General features: G+C 37.7%; 3 protein-coding genes and 1 non-coding gene across 4 annotated transcripts; 3 read left to right on the top strand and 1 right to left on the bottom strand.

The window, feature by feature from the left end:
• The first annotated feature begins 1,243 nt into the window (after positions 1-1,243).
• Positions 1,244-8,761, top strand: si:ch211-256m1.8 (uncharacterized). The gene is made up of 4 exons (XM_056240841.1): positions 1,244-1,317; positions 2,775-3,222; positions 3,493-3,891; positions 4,296-8,761. The coding sequence occupies exons 2-4, from the start codon at positions 2,776-2,778 to the stop codon at positions 8,157-8,159; spliced, it is 4,710 nt and encodes a 1,569-aa protein (XP_056096816.1). The 5' UTR covers positions 1,244-1,317; position 2,775; the 3' UTR covers positions 8,160-8,761.
• Positions 8,762-9,783: 1,022 nt separating this feature from the next.
• Positions 9,784-9,855, bottom strand: trnac-gca (transfer RNA cysteine (anticodon GCA)). Its single transcript has one exon. It is a non-coding gene; the product is annotated as a tRNA-Cys (tRNA).
• A 212-nt stretch (positions 9,856-10,067) lies between these two features.
• On the top strand, positions 10,068-12,232 carry mpst (mercaptopyruvate sulfurtransferase). Its single transcript, XM_056240851.1, has 2 exons — positions 10,068-10,698; positions 11,511-12,232. Exons 1-2 carry the CDS (start codon positions 10,107-10,109, stop codon positions 11,813-11,815), a joined length of 897 nt encoding a protein of 298 aa, XP_056096826.1. The 5' UTR covers positions 10,068-10,106; the 3' UTR covers positions 11,816-12,232.
• A 244-nt stretch (positions 12,233-12,476) lies between these two features.
• LOC130075980 (SUMO-conjugating enzyme UBC9-like) lies at positions 12,477-16,101 on the top strand. The gene is made up of 7 exons (XM_056240854.1): positions 12,477-12,869; positions 13,095-13,177; positions 13,283-13,366; positions 14,172-14,244; positions 14,478-14,587; positions 15,615-15,694; positions 15,800-16,101. The coding sequence occupies exons 2-7, from the start codon at positions 13,112-13,114 to the stop codon at positions 15,861-15,863; spliced, it is 477 nt and encodes a 158-aa protein (XP_056096829.1). The 5' UTR covers positions 12,477-12,869; positions 13,095-13,111; the 3' UTR covers positions 15,864-16,101.
• Positions 16,102-16,416: the final 315 nt, after the last annotated feature.

Here is a 16,416-nt window from a genome sequence, read left to right as displayed (position 1 = left end):
GATGCCTGTATATTCACTGATGGACACTGATGGACAAAAAAACACACACAAAAAAAAACTAGTGAAAGTCTGTTTTAAGAGTCATAACAATTCACAGGGCCAAAAGTGAAACACCCAGGAACCCAATCGCTATAATAAAGAAACACTAACAAAGGAAGTAAGGCTAACAATTCTGTATCAACATCATAGTATCATAAAATTTTTCAAGGTCTGTCTGATCAGGATGTGTTCAGCCTGAATGTCACAGTTAAACATTGTTCATAATCTGGATATCTGATAACAAAGAGCACCTGCAATTTCACTAAAAATAATTTGACCTTTCTCACGTGAGACACAAGATAACTTACTCAATGCATTCTTTGTTCAGCTAACGGGAAACAAAAATCATCACCACACAGCACATCACATGATATTTTTTAGGTTTCCATGTCTATTAAGGAACTCCTCATCCTTCTTCTACCATCTGATGTCTTTTAATGAGATAATGAAACTTCAATGTCCTTTACAGACAACCATGATTACAGTGAGCACAAGTTATCCAAATGTCCAGATTATTTTACTGTCATACTATGATATCTAAAACTGATGGATAAGATTATAAAGCAATACTGAGCTAATTCAACTTCAAGTCTAATCGCATTTTGCAGGTTATTCTGAATGACGGAAGGATGTGTGAATGCAGAAAGAACATTAGACTTCAGATTAATAATCTCACAGAGTGAAAGATAGAACAAGACTATCATTGAACACAGTTCCATTACATTTGTTTCATTTCCTCTATTTATAAAGCACTTTTAAACGACTCTATAGCTCAAAGTGCTCAACAATCATAAAGGGCATAACAAACAACGTAACACATCACATTAAAACACCACACAACAAATCAATACCCCTGTATATACAGTAGCGCCGTGGTATAAATATGTTTTTCAGAGCATACTAATAAGGTTCAAATGCAGCTTCCACACAGAAAATCTAGAAAGGTCAATTTATATAGACTTAGGAAATAAGTAGCTTCTGCAGGAGTTGAATGTTTAGAATAAAAATGTAGTATCAAAAATGTTGCTCATTTGTAGAAACAATAAATGAGGCTGATACTCTTTTATTGCATATAAAGAAAAGGAATGTCAGTGTGACAGTCTTCCTGTTATATTGCACGTCTATTGGGAGATAGGAAATTAAATTCCTTAATTGGAATCACTAGGTTCAGATTACAGTCCTCTTCTTGTTTGTTCACTGCAACAAAAGGTTGTTGCACTCTAGCTCTCATCGCATTGACTAGACGACATATACTTTGGAAGTCTTTACTGCTCTGAGGTGAGTTGAATGCTTATATATTGTTTTGTTTTTTTTGCTTAATGTTTCTTCTCTGACATTAAAATACACAAGTTTGTTGACAAACTTTAAATAACTTTGCACTGAAAATCAGAAACGATAAGAAATAAAATTTTGACTGAAAGGCATTAAAATCAAGTAGTCAAGTTTTCACTGAATTAATGTCAACCAAACTTTAAACCACTAGCCATGTGCATTAGTTTGTTAGTGTAGTACTATATATATATATATATATATATATATATATATATATATATAATTCAATAATACATATGAACATTTAAAAACTAATTTACACAGAGTTAGTTGTGTTTTAAATCAATACATTAGTTGGCAGTTGCATGGAAGCTCAATCTGGAAGCTAATTTATTTGCCCTCACAATTGTGTAATTATGGCATTGTGAGATTCTGTTTTACTTTCTTTTCTGTTTTTTTTTTCACCCCAGAAAATATAGACATCAATTTACTTGCAATATACAGTTAAGTTATGCAAATATAGCCTGGCTGCATTTGTGATGAAAATTGTGATGCATTTGGGGGGAATCATACATGCACACATAAGAATGTCAAATCAGTATGTAAAAAGTTCTTGCAAAAATAAATAAATTAAAAAATTAAAAAATCCCAAACCAAAAGAGATGGTTTAAGTTAGTCTCACAGCCTGGCCTGGTTTAGGGTGGTTTAAGCTGTTTTAAGCAGGACAGTACCATGTTTTACAGGCAATTAATTTTGTAAGAATATTGTATAATACTTTATTGAATAAGTGTGTGAGCATGTAAATCTAGATTTATCTAGATTGCATTACATGCTTTACTTGGTGTTGTTCCAGTCTAAAGTGAATTAATTCAGTAGTAATCAATGACATTACATGATCAATGTCACCTAGAGTGAACTTCCATGTCACCAGAGACCATAAATGGAAAAAAGAAAGACAGCATTATAAGAGTTACAAAAAGAGACAGACCGTGATTAAATCAGCCAAAATCAAATTAGGAACATGCAGCATGAGACATATTCCCATGACGACTGCCTATACAAACAGCATGCTATACTCATTATGGCCACATGACCAAAAGGTATCCTTGACAGAAGTTAATTTTGAGTATCTGTAGGTTTGGAATGTGTCAATGTCATTAAGTCATCATGTACGTTATAGTGGTCATCCTTAAATGTGTTGTATGCCTTTGAAACATGCTTGTACGGTTAAAGTACATTACTAAATCACACTAAGTCTTTTGTGCTGGAAATAAGCCAATTTATTAAGCCCCTAATGAAATTATTCAAATGCGCATGACAAAAAAAAAAAGTTATGTGTTCCATGTACCCTGAGAAAATGCTCTGAGTGTAATCATACAAACATGGTATTATTCAATTTTAAATCACATGACACAACTTAAGCATGTATTATAAAGTTTTATGTTTTATCCTCTACTCTGCAGGATGGCGCTACCTGATTATCCCATTCCAGAACTGGATGTTACTCTACAGGAAGCTAGCCGGGTGCTTCAGCTCACCTTAAATCCCGACCAGTACCAACACTATAAAACTGCCCTCTTTCAGCAGAGAGATGTACTACAGGAAGTCCAAAAACATCTGAAAGATCACGCTTCTGGACGTGAGAACTGGGTGACTGAGGAATTCAAAAAGCGTCTGCTCTCCTGCTATGATCCTCTGCCCAATTCCACCGCTATTCCCTCCATCCTGCCCTCCTCTAAGCTAAATGGGGAGTTTGCACAGATAGAGCGGGCTACGGCCCTGCTGTGGGCAGCTGCTAAGCTGTACAGTGACCCATTGCTGGTGGAAGGGGATGTACCAACTGAGCGAACACAACAGTCACAGGTTTTTGCGGCTAGTCGCCTACCAGGCAAGAGCCATGATGAGCTAAAGGTATTTATTTCCAATTAACCTCCAGTTTTTACTATTTTAAGTTACTTTAACTAAGTAAAACTAACTGTACTTTATTTTATTTTTTATTCTAAACTGTTTTAATTATTCTTATTTGTTTTGATTATTTTATTTTCTCCTATGTAAAGCACTTTGAATTACCATTGTGTATGAAATGTGCTATATAAATAAACTTGCCTTGCCTTGCCTTGCCTAATTTTAATGACCGATTTCACTCATCTTAATGAAATTTTCTTTGCCTCAATGTTCCAGACATACCCAGACAGCCTTCACGCCATTTTGACCTGTCGAGGGGGTATATTTCCGATTCAAATTGTATGGAAACCAAGTTCAGGGGAATCTCTTTCTGCTGTACCTCTCAATGACATCTACACCCAACTGGTGCATGCAATGAGTCACCCAGAAGCGCCCCCCGAACAAGACCCGTCCGTTATTTGTGGTCTGTCTTCTCTTCATCGCCAAGCCTGGCATTCTGTGAGAATGGATATCTTAAAGACAGGGGGTGAAGCAGCAGTTTCACTTGAAATGATGGAGAGTGCCATTCTGGCTGTTTCCCTGGAAGACCAACGAGCACCGGCTGATCTTGCAGGAATACTTAATACAGTCCGACTAGGGGAGAAAGATAACAGATGTTTGAGATACTATGATAAGGTGTGTAAAAACAAATCATGATGTTTAATTAGAACCTTATAATTAGAACTGTACAGCAGTAAGCTTAATTTCCAACGCCAATTGGGGTTTGTCAAATTTCAGAAATGAACAATTTCATCACTTATTAAATTCCATGTGTTGACATTTGAATTGAATTGGCGCCCAAACTTCAAAGCTTTTAAAAGCTTTACTTTTTTTCAATAATTCTGTGCCCTTCTAATACCAAATGCTAATTTGGTATTTAAATTTTTTTTTTATTAAGATAAAATTAAGTACTGTAAAGTACTGTTGAAATTCATGGATTATATGACTTCCCATCGCAATGCTTAAATCAGACTCAACTCACTGTAATGTTTAGATATGAATAGCAGAATGACATAACTATTTACCATCTTCATCAACAGGTGGTGAACTTGGTGGTTTTTAAAAATGGACAAGCAGGCATGTTGTTTGAGCATAGTGCCCTGGATGGAATGGTAGCTGGGCTTCTTGTTGAACGTCTGTGGCAGTTCTCGGAATCTGAAAACATAGTAATAAACACGCAAACCAATAAGTTAAGTCCATTCTCAAATGCTGGTTCTCTTCACCCTAAACCTCTGAAAATACCTCTGAAAGGAATAACTGTGCCAAATCAGTCTGTTTCTAGTCTTCTACAAGCCAGCCAGTCAGTCATGACTTTTGAAATATCATCTTACCCAGATGTGTTCACCACCTTAAGGGGTCACAGAGGTCTATATGATGCATGGATTAATTTCACTTTGCAGCTGTCCTTGAGGCAAACACTTGGCGATGCAGCTACTAGCCTCATCATAGTGACACCTACTCACATGCGTCACTTTAAACACGGCCGCTGTGATCCCACATACTCCACAACTATTAGATCTCACCAGCTTGTTACAGCACTGGCATCCTGCATTGGTCCAGACAATGTTCCCCAGTACACAAATGAGCTTTTCCAGCTCTTTCACCTTGCCTTTTTAGAGCACAAAAACCTAATCAAAGCTACAAAACTTGGCCTTGGAGTGGGGCCTCATCTGGCAGCCTTGCGCAGATCTATGTCTCAAGATAATCCACTCAAGAAGTTTCTTGACCCCTTTGGATGCCCTTCGATTTACTTGACTGGGTCAGATCTAATGGAGGGAGTTGAGTGTGCTGTAGGTAACGTCTATGCTACAGACCAGCTGGCTGTCACATATCTAGGCAGGAAGGACAAAGTACGTCTAGTCCTGAATGGAAAGGGTACTTTTGCCAATGTCCTGGGAAATCTCAAAGAAAGACTTGAGTTCAATCTAAAACTAGTAATGCTTCTGGCACTAAGGTATGCCATTGCAGGGCAGATGGGAGCCATTGAATGTCTCCTGCAAGACAATAAAGAAAAACTAGTAAATAGATCTTCAGTGGACGATGCAGTCAGAGCTGTGGAGCAAAAAACCATGCAGCCAGATTTCACTTTAGTGATCCATGGTGGGGCAGGAGAGGAAATGATGCTAAATGAGAAGGTGATTGGGACCATTGAATTTGCCCTTCAAACAGCTCTAACTCTTGGAGCACAAGTGCTTTTTCATGGAGGTAGTAGTCTGGATGCAGTACAAAGAAGTGTAGTTGCGTTGGAGGACTGTTTCTTGTTTAATGCTGGCAAAGGATCAGTATATAACCAAGATGGGGAGCATGAAATGGAAGCCACCATTGTGGATGGACATGGGAAGAACTCTGGATCCGTGGCTTGCCTGCGACGAGTGAAAAACCCAATAAAAGCAGCCCGCTGTGTTATGGAAAAGAGTGTGCACTCTTTACTGATTGGAGAAGGTGCCGAAGAGTTTGTAAACAGTCTTGGAGAAAAAGAAACAACACTAAAATCAGAGTACTTTGACACTGATATAAGATACAAGGAGTTGCTTATGAAGTCAGGTGATGGCAAGAATAACCATCCTCAAACTGTAGGTGCAGTTGCGCTGGATAAGTGGGGCAAGTTAGCAGCAGCCACATCCACGGGAGGTTTAGTTGGCAAGTGGAAAGGCAGAGTCGGTGACACCGCTATAGTTGGGGCAGGAATTTATGCTGATGAGAAACTAGCCGTGACATGCTCTGGTGATGGTGATGCCTTCTTACGTCAAACAGTTGCTCACAAAGTAGCCAGCTTATACAACCTCAAAGGTTACAGTCTCAGACAGGCTTGTCGAGAAGTTATCAACAATGATCTGGAAGAAAAGTGTGCAGGAATTATTGCTGTAGACCATCACGGTGAAGCCGTTATTGAAACCAATGCTGGGGTCATGTTTGTTGGTTCAATGGTCAGTGGTATTCCTCGAACTGAGGTTTTAAGACCTAGGAAGGAGTTTATGAATGTGATTTGGGAGACTAATGAATTGGTAGCTCACCTACAGTCTAATCCTTGGACCCCAGGAGCCACTGTTCTCACTCGAAAGACTATTAATGGACCTAGTAGCATCTTTCAGTTAGTGTTACCTGACTACATAGCAATGATGCAGGGGGCACAGTTAGTTGCCAATCTCCTTTGTGAGAAACTTTGTGTGCATCGCTGCGCCCTTGTGTCCATGCCAGAACATGACAAGCCAGCTTACATCAAAGTCTTGCCTCTCCATGACCTAGAACCAAACTGGAAACCTCAAACAGCTGAGGAAATGGAGTTCAATCCTTATGACCCTGGATACTGTTGCTCCAAAAATGGTCCACGATGTGAAGATACCCTTCTTGACCAGGTGCAGGCAAAGATTCGCTCTCGACTCCCGACACCCAATGCCCCTTCTTGCTTTGACTTCCATGGAGATCCTTCTGATAACAGCCTTTTCCCCCGCATTATTCGTGGTGAAGAGCAACAGTGGCGTGTCTGGGAAGACAATGAACATGTAGCCTTCCTTACTCCTTTTCCAAATACACCAGGCTTTACAGTTCTAGTGCCAAGAAAACCGCTTACCAGTGACATCTTCTGTCTGAAGGAGAGCGACTATACATCCCTACTTGTGGCAATACAAAAGGTTGCTCATCTTGTGCAAGAAGGAATGAATGCCCATTGTGTAGCTCTCATATTTGAAGGGTTTGAGTTTGATTATGCCCATGCCAAACTGATTCCATTAGTTCATCAGCCTAATGCCCCCAAATCCCCAGTTGTGACTTCTCAGTTCTGCCCAACTTACACAGGATATGTAACATCAGTAGATGGTCCTCCAGCTAACAAAGATGACCTTACAGAGATCCACACCAAGATAACAAAGACTACTCCACCTCAATCCTGGGAAGACCCCCAGACTCATGCAGCATTAGCCATCAAGAGCAAATGGTATCGCAATCTCTTTCAAATCCAAAACACCCTGTTTCATAGCACAGTAGAGTACTTCAACAACAAATGCAAGTATGCTTATGCACTGACACCTATCACAACTGACACAATTTCCTCTCCAATGGGTCTGGGGTCAGATTCTGAGCCGGTGTTTGTCAACATGTTGGGCCAAGATATATATCTGGCAGACTCTATGCAGTTTGTTTTAGAGTACTTTATGAGGTTTCATGATGGTCTTCCTGGGGCTTACTATGTGTCCCCCAGTTTCAGAGGGGAGGATCCTGATGCTACACATCTCAACCAGTTCTACCATGTGGAATGCGAGCTTCTGGGCGACATGGATGCTGCCATGACTATAGCTGAAGGCTATGTTGCACATTTGACTCAGGCAATGGTAAAGCAACATTCCGACATTATCTTAAACACAGCTGGTACACTATCTCATGCCCAAGAACTACTGAAGAACTTAGAAAACCCTCTTCCAAGAGTACCCTTGGATCAAGCCATTAACATTATGCCATCATCTGATTGCCTTGAGTGGGTTCAGGAGGGACAACCACAGTTTGGCAGGAAGCTAACGCGAAAGGGAGAAAAGGTCCTAATTAAAAAGTATGGAGGTGCTGTTTGGCTGACAGAAATGGACCATCTTGGAGTGCCCTTCTACCAAGCATATATTGAAGGCTCAGGCAGAAGCAAAGCCAAGGCAGCTGACCTTCTCTTGGGGTTAGGGGAGACAGTAGGGCTTGGGGAACGTCATTCTACACCTGAAATGGTACGAGAGGCCTTACAACACCATGCTGTACCAGAGGACTCATACAAATGGTACATCAACATGCGTCAAGCCATCCCTCTTCAAACAAGTGGATGGGGTATGGGCTCAGAGAGATACCTGTGCTGGCTTCTGCAGCACAATGATGTCAGGGACATGCAAATCATACCCAGACTGAAAGCTAAAAAGTTTATGCCATAAATGGTACATATGGTCCTCAAAGTCTACAACTTGTGCAAGGACTTTACACAGGGAACTCAGTATTTGTATTGACAGTTACAAAGTTATAGATGGCATATAATGTATGGAATCAATACCAAATATACTCTTTAGAATTTTAGCAAGAATAAGGATATTAAATCTTGAAATAAAAGTTATACTATATAACTACACTACATTTCAGATTGTTACATTTTTGACAACAGAATATTTAATGCTGAGTTGGCCTTAATTCACTTTCTTTTTTTTTTTACATACTTTTTGGTGTAAATCAGTTTCTGCTATACTTATTGTGTTTACCCACTTTGTTTTAGCTAAGATTAAAAATATGTTTGTAAGAACTGATGTACTTTTTTGAGTATTGCAGAATTTTAAATACTGCACATACATATCACAACACTGTATTTCTTTTTTTTATCTCTTTCTCTGTATCTTTTTTGCTTTCCTTTTCTGTTTTAATACTTTCCTAAAATATTATATGAATGCATTACAAACTGGCTTACTGATTTACTGACTAAAAATTGTATTATAAAACTCTTATAACATTCTTTACAATTATAATAATAAAATGCAGATAAATCACCCTTAATGTCGTTTAATTGTTTTAACAATAAACACTGAGCTCATAAACCAAAAACAAGAACAAGTAGCTTACAAAATATGTGATAACTTAAATTTTTGCCATGTAGCTGGTCAAAATTTTTAACTGATGAGCAAGAGAGCACATTAAACACTATAGTAATCAAATGAATAGTTCTGCTGACACCGTAAAGGCATGGGAATCACTAAACAGTTTATTTGGATCAATATCTAAAAGGATTAGAGCTGTTCTAAAACCTTCAACACCACGTAATTATATTCTCATGACTGCCACAGAACTGCACCTTGTGACAAGCTAATAAAGTCTTTCACAAACTGACAACAACACTCAGTGAAAGAAAACAGTTCCTCTTTCACCAACTCACACAAGTCACATAGTAACCATGTATGTACTAGTAAGCATAACAAACATCACAAGTAAGCATAACCAAAAAACATGACACAGCTAAACCGAGATAAACCAAATGAATGAAACAGGTCTGTTAGAAATTTGTAACAGTTACCACTCTTCTACTCAGAGAGCTAACTAATTTCATATTATATATTCATCATCACAGTGCAGGCATTCGAGTGATTCAGTTAATTTCTTTCAGAAACCTTGCACTATTAATCCTTCGCATCCATTAAAACACCACTTGCACTCAATTCTTTCCAACATTGTTGTACTTCTGATGTATTTCTTATGCATTTCTTTACTGCTTAGAAAAGAAGAATATTTATCTTTGGAATGGAGTGAACTTTTTGACACATCCAGTCATGCCTTACTAGTCAACAACAACAAAAAACCTTCAAACTTAAAAAACCCCCTCAAATCTGATACCTATGCAAGTGTTTTTAAATAGCATTTCAATGTATAAGACAACACATAACAGAAAGACAACAAAAACAAAAGTACAACATTAGCCATTGTACTAATGATATCTGGCTGAAATGTATTTAATTACTGAACGCATTGATCACTGAAGATACTAAAAGACAAAACAGGGAAAAAAGCAATAAATTTACCAGGGGGCACCCGGATTTGAACCGGGGACCTCTTGATCTGCAGTCAAATGCTCTACCACTGAGCTATACCCCCTCGCGGTTCAGCTAATGATTTCTCTGCCATATATTAGCAATGTTGTATGTCGTACTTAAAACAAAATTAAATTAGATCGTACATTTTAAGTTAAATAAGTTTTTAAAAAAAGCTTATTGTTTAGATTCCCTCTTTTCCCGTCAACAAAATATCACACCGAGGTAATATTTGAGCAGTAATCCATTGCTCGGTATTTGCAGCATAGACTGCCGTCGAGAGGTTGTAGTGCTGTAGTGGAGCGCGCGAGTGACATGGCTGCTCAAACTCGAGCTCTCGTAGCGGCGCGATGGCTCGCGGACGCTGTCAAAAGCAACCGAGTGGGACCAAATCTGCGGATATTAGATGCATCTTGGTATTTACCTAAAACGAAACGCAACGCTTGGGCCGAGTTTGAACAAACTCACATTCCCGGAGCTTCGTTTTTCGACATCGACGAGTGTTGTGACAAAAGCTCCGAGTTTGATCACATGCTGCCTACTACCGTGGGCGAGTTCGCAGACTATGTGGGTAATCTGGGAATAGGGAACAACACTCATGTCGTCGTTTACGATGCCAGCGATTTTGGTTTGTTCTCTGCACCACGGGTGTGGTGGATGTTTAGGGTGTTTGGACACAATTCCGTGTCGGTTTTGAACGGTGGGTTAAAGAACTGGTTAAGGGAGGGTCATCCCGTTACCGAGCAATATAGTAAACCAGCGCGTGCCGAGTTCAAAGCGTCCTTTAACAAGTCCTGGGTCAAAACTTATGAAGACGTTTTGAACAACATTAAAACCAATGCATTTCAAGTAGTCGACGCCAGAGCCAATGGAAGATTTCGTGGGGTTGAACCAGAGCCAAGGGCAAGTAAGTATGGATTGTGACCTGTCACACACTTTTTTTTCCTAGTGCAAATATCTAAACATTATTAAATATTTACTTGAGAAGAAAAAAAAGACATACAATTTCGATATTTCAAGTAATATCTTGATTTAAGAATGTTTATATATTTGCAGTGGAAAACGAGACAAATATTAACTATTTTAAGCAACATTTTCTAACATTTGTATAATTATTATAAATTCATTTTTGTGACCACATGGAATATTTCTTTAAAAAAAGGTAATCATTCAAAGCACTTTCCCTTATACATTCAAATGGATTTTTTTTTTTGTGAACTACTCTTTTACATCATAAGGTAAACTACAATATCCAATGTTTTTACAATATCCAATGTTTTACTGTGTGTGTGTGACATTACAAATGTATATTTTGGCTTATCTTTTATGGTACACGTTTTCTCTGAAGAATGGAGTTAAGAAAATGAAGAAAGATGCTATCAGTCTATGAATGCACATTACCACTTTTCTATTATCAATTTCAACTATTGTTATAGTGTATAATTCTCCACAGTAATACAGTATAAGTCATACAGTGCCATACTTAATCTAAAACTATTTAAATCACTTTTTCTAGCTTTTGTATATTTAATTGCATGCATTTTGTGACCACATTCATATGGACTTCTAAGTTATGTTTTAAGTACTCTTATAGAACATAACACAAGGTACAATAATCAAAGATTTATTTATAGACATAACAGATTCATTTAGTTGTTTATCAAAAATACCAAAGTGCCATTGTCTTATTTCTCTACATTTCTCTGTTTTATATCTTAGACACAGAGCCTGGTCATATTCCTGGATCGATCAACATGCCTTTTCCCAGCTTCATGGACTCGACATCAGGTCTAGAACATCCTGTGGAGGAACTCACCAAGCTCTTCCAGCAGGCAGGAGTTGACATGCAGAAGCCCTTCTGGGTCACCTGTGGCTCAGGTGTGACAGCCTGTCACATTGCCCTCGCCGCTCACCTGTGCGGCCACCCGGGGGTCTGTCTGTACGATGGAGCGTGGTCCGAGTGGTTCACCAAGGCAGCACCTGAACATGTGATCTCTGAGGGAAAAGGAAAACAGCAGCCATGATGGTTTCTTAGACCCGTACGACACCGTTTCTTCGGAATAAAGAACTGATGACTAATGGAATCACAAGAAGCCTCATTTTGATCTGAAATGATTGCACAATTAGGCTATTAAGCTTTTTTTCTGGTTAAAATAACAGTTATATAAATCTAGAAAGAGAGTTACAAGAATTCATAGCTCAATTCAGCTGTCAGAAAGAATACAGAAACATTCAGTATTTCAGAAAAAACCTCTAGAATGTAATCAGATAAAAAAAATCTAAATGTTGTTAAAAGGATATTTTTTATATAAATATAATGTAATTATTGTGCATTTAAAATAATGCACACCCGATAGCCTATTTGAGGGGAAATTAATGTTTAATTATGCCAAATAGAATTTTTATGCAATAGAAATGTGATTTTACTATTTTACTCTTAATTTAAAAAAAAATAAGCAAACTATAATTAGTGACCTAACCAAGTTGTGTATCTAATAAATGCAATATACACAAATATCTCATGTCTTGTGTGCCAGTGTTTAAAACAAATAGTTTCAACAACACACGCATAAGGGGCATTTTAACATATTGCAATCACTGATGAATTATGTCAGCTTACACATAAAGATAAATCAATGTAGATCTCCCGCATGGATTGTCAAATTTTGGTCTTTCTACTCCTCGTGCCACATTTTTAATGGACGTATCCATAGTCGCCTCTATTATTGCCTGATGGTCCTGCGAATGAAAACAAACAGACGCTGCTCTCCATTCCACTGTCTTCATGACTTAACGTTGTTTGTCTATTTTCCCGACATTTTAGACAAAAGCTAGATGTAATTTTAAATCTATTATACGATTAGTTTGGTAAATTCATGTGGATATTTTAATACTCAAAATCAAACAGTTGATGATCAAGCGCTAGGTCGAGTCGTGAGCACTAAGTGGTCGCGAGGTATCTTCCCTACACCTTTGTATCGTTTTAACATTTCGAGATTTTGTTTTGGAGTTCGCTAAAACCATTGACTAAAACCGTTTGGTATTGGCTGGAAAGGTATTTTAAAACATTTGTTTAAGGTAAGCCAGCGACTGTAATTGTTGACAGCTAGTGGCGTATGATGCTAATGATGATATATTAGTGTTGCAAAGTAGTTGCGCTCACAAAATTGAAAGTGGTTCAACTTAAAACTTCATGTGATGTATCTTTAGACATTATATTCTTATAAGCTCATCTATAATGTGTATTTATGTCTTTACGGATGCACCGACGACACGTTTGATGATGTGTTTTTCTGCCCGCAGGGTGGCGCTGTTGAGTCATGTCTGGAATTGCTTTGAGTAGACTGTCACAGGAGCGCAAAGCCTGGAGGAAAGATCATCCTTTTGTAAGGGACTCACAAATACACAAGATCAAATGTGCAGAACTTGAAAAATATATCTAATTCATATCTATAATTTGAGCTGTGTTACCTTTTATTGTTTCTCTGTAGGGTTTTGTGGCTGTACCAACCAAGAACCCAGATGGCACCATGAATCTCATGAATTGGGAGTGTGCGATACCAGGAAAAAAGGGGGTTAGTTTCCAAATCGACCATCATCCTTCTCAAACAAATCCCTGTCTTAATTAAGGTTTAGATCAATTTACTAACCTCCGGTTTCACAGACAAGGCTTAAGTCTAATTCCAGACTAAAATGCATGTTTGAGCTGTTTTAACTGAAAGTAACTTGATCGGACATATCTTAAAATTTTAAACACGTCATTTCTTAAAGTTACTTAAATGCCCTAATTGAACTAAGGCCTAATCCTGGTTTAATCTAAGCCCTGTCTGTGAAACCGGACCATAGAGTTCTAGATTAAGCCTCAATCGGAGTATTTGTCAAGGGTAATTTTTATACTTATATTTAACATTTGTACACGTGTACATTTGTGTATATTTGTTTAACATATCCTACTCCTTTTCTCATTTACATTCCCTTGCATAATTGTATCTGAACATATTAGATGGGTGGGTATACTTGCAGATCTGTCATGTCTTTTGTGTACATACATAATTTGTCTAGGTTGTGTGTATATAGAGAGAGAGAGAAAATGAATAATAAAAATAAGTAAATATTAATTTTAAAATATGTTTGTGAGTGTTTTTGTAGTAGGCTATTATTACCTTATTTTATTTTTATTATCGGTCTCTTTTGCTTGAATTATGCATATTACAGTTTTAAGGCGGTTCTTAACACCTAGCCTATATGACATGCCTACATACAAATGGAAATCTATGGTGTCTTGGACTAATTCAGAGACTCATGTCAAATATCATGTTTGAACTGTGAACCAGTTTTAATTTACCAGAGTTTTAAAATCTGTCGATATGTGTCCTGTAGACTCTTTGGGAGGGAGGTTTGTACAAACTGAGAATGTTGTTTAAGGATGACTATCCATCTTCACCACCCAAATGTGAGTTTTCTCCTCTATAAGAGATGTTATACTCTAAACATTTGTTTTTATATTGCTTGTTATTATTGTCATTGTCACCACACCTTTTACAGGTGTTTTATTTGCTGAACCCTGATTATACCGTTTGCATATTTAATGTAAAGCTCTTCATTAGCACCTAAAGACCGTTGTTAAGCTGCTTTAAAACAATATGTATTGTGGAAACAAACCTGACGTGTTCATTTTGTTCTCAGGCAAGTTTGAACCTCCGATCTTCCACCCAAACGTCTATCCTTCAGGTACAGTGTGTCTGTCCATACTGGAGGAAGAGAAGGATTGGAGACCAGCCATCACCATCAAACAAGTATGTATAAATACACACACAAACACAATTTGTGCAGTTATACACTACCGTTCAAAGGTTTAAGGCTCTGTAAAAAATTAAAGGCATTGTTTTCTATGGTAATTTATTTTAAAATGTAGTTTATTCCTGTAATGACAAATCTGAATTTTCAGCATCATTACTCCAGTCTTCAGTTTCACATGATCCTTCAGAAATCATTCTAATATGATGGTTTGCTGGTCAAGAAACATTTATTATTATTATCAATGTTGAAAACAGTTGTGCTGCTTCATATTTTTGTGGAAACCGTGATCCATTTTTTTCAGGATTCGTTGATGAATAGAAAGTTCAAAATAAATAGACATCTTTTGTAACATTATAAATGTCTTTACTGTCACTTTTGATCAATTTAATGAATTATAGGTGAATTAAAGTATTATCTTTTTTTTTTTTAAACTTGCAGACCCCAAACTTTTTGAATGGTTGCAACATGGCATCATGACTTTGCGTAAACATACACGCCACTTTCAAGTCAAGTGGCGTGTTATCTATACGCATTTTGAGCTATCCGCGTGTATGTCCACGCCGAAACGAACCGTCATCTTTTGCGTGTATGTCTACGCCGTTAAATGTCCGAGCGAAACAAAGCAAAATGTAGATCTACATTCTGGGGAGCGATATTTTTTTTCCTAGGATGGTTGGGGAAGACTCATAAATGGTATTAACCCCAGTGACGGGTAGGTTTAGGGACGGGGTTGGGGTAGGTCATATATTTATATATTCAGTAATGTAACGTTAAGTCAACTGCGTTGATAAACACGCTGAAAAGCGATTATGCGTGTTGATAGCACGCCAAAAATGGAAATACGAATTGGCGTGTCATACATACGCCATTTCATGAGATCAGTCTGATGGTTGTGTACACCTAATTATGATTAAAATACTTTGAAATCATTGTTGCTCATAAGGTCATAAATCATTTGAACAAACCTTTTGGGCCAATAAGCAGTGAGCTTTTGTATGTCATTGTGTTGTTGTGGCTGTGTAGATTTTGTTGGGCATCCAGGAACTTCTTAATGAGCCCAACATTCAGGACCCAGCACAGGCAGAGGCATATACGACATACTGGTAAAGTTCAGCCAAACATCACGTGCACCTTTTAATATTAGATTGTACTGTCAACCGATGCCAAGCCCACATTATTGATCTTATCTCTCTCTCATTCTCCTGCAGTCAAAACAGGATGGACTACGAAAAGCGCGTGAGGGCACAAGCTAAGAGATTCGCTCCCACATAGAGCAACAAGTGCACAATCTGAAAGCCTGTGCCGAACAGATCCAGTTCCCACATAGCTGCCATTCTGATGCTCCAGAATCCTTCACCACTCAATGGAAATCCCAAAACTGCAGTTGAAAGTTGAAATAGAGATTTGTTCAAGTTGGCTTCAGAACCGAATGAGGATGGGTGTAAAACAACTCTTTAAGATGAAAGCAACCAAGAGAGAAGTTAAAGTTGGCTGCTGATCTGTGACCAGTTGGTAAAAAAAAAAGTGTTTTGGTGAGGAAATTGTTTGCAGATCAGTTGTTCAAAATCAACTTTTACACAGAGCAGAGATGGTAAAGGTGGAGGGTTTCTGTATATATAGTATAAATATTGAAAATTATTTACTTGACTTTACAATTGACTTTTATTTACTTTTTTATCGTTTCATTAGATTAATTAAAATGTGTGGCCATAATATATGTACGAGTATGTATTATTTGAAATAAAAAGAAGTGGTTGCTACACGCATTGTTGTTTATGTAATTTCTAATAATTGTAACAAACAATTAATAGTTTTATTTTTAAGG

The sequence above is a fragment of the Rhinichthys klamathensis genome, unplaced genomic scaffold (genome assembly GCF_029890125.1).
Source record: "Rhinichthys klamathensis goyatoka isolate OS25496 unplaced genomic scaffold, OSU_Roscu_1.1 h1tg000616l_1, whole genome shotgun sequence".
NCBI lineage: Eukaryota > Metazoa > Chordata > Actinopteri > Cypriniformes > Leuciscidae > Rhinichthys > Rhinichthys klamathensis.
Note: the sequence above shows the minus strand (reverse complement) of the source record. Positions and strands in the feature narration are given on the sequence as shown.

Excerpts from the sequence above, each read along its gene's own strand:
- si:ch211-256m1.8 (XM_056240841.1), top strand. The coding sequence starts at position 2,776 with ATGGCGCTACCTGATTATCCCATTCCAGAACTGGATGTTACTCTACAG. Across the intron at positions 3,223-3,492 it reads AGAGCCATGATGAGCTAAAG|ACATACCCAGACAGCCTTCA; the intron begins GTATTTATTTCC and ends TCAATGTTCCAG. Across the intron at positions 3,892-4,295 it reads GTTTGAGATACTATGATAAG|GTGGTGAACTTGGTGGTTTT; the intron begins GTGTGTAAAAAC and ends CTTCATCAACAG.
- mpst (XM_056240851.1), top strand. The coding sequence starts at position 10,107 with ATGGCTGCTCAAACTCGAGCTCTCGTAGCGGCGCGATGGCTCGCGGAC. Across the intron at positions 10,699-11,510 it reads TGAACCAGAGCCAAGGGCAA|ACACAGAGCCTGGTCATATT; the intron begins GTAAGTATGGAT and ends TTTATATCTTAG.
- LOC130075980 (XM_056240854.1), top strand. The coding sequence starts at position 13,112 with ATGTCTGGAATTGCTTTGAGTAGACTGTCACAGGAGCGCAAAGCCTGG. Across the intron at positions 13,367-14,171 it reads CGATACCAGGAAAAAAGGGG|ACTCTTTGGGAGGGAGGTTT; the intron begins GTTAGTTTCCAA and ends TGTGTCCTGTAG. Across the intron at positions 15,695-15,799 it reads GAGGCATATACGACATACTG|TCAAAACAGGATGGACTACG; the intron begins GTAAAGTTCAGC and ends ATTCTCCTGCAG.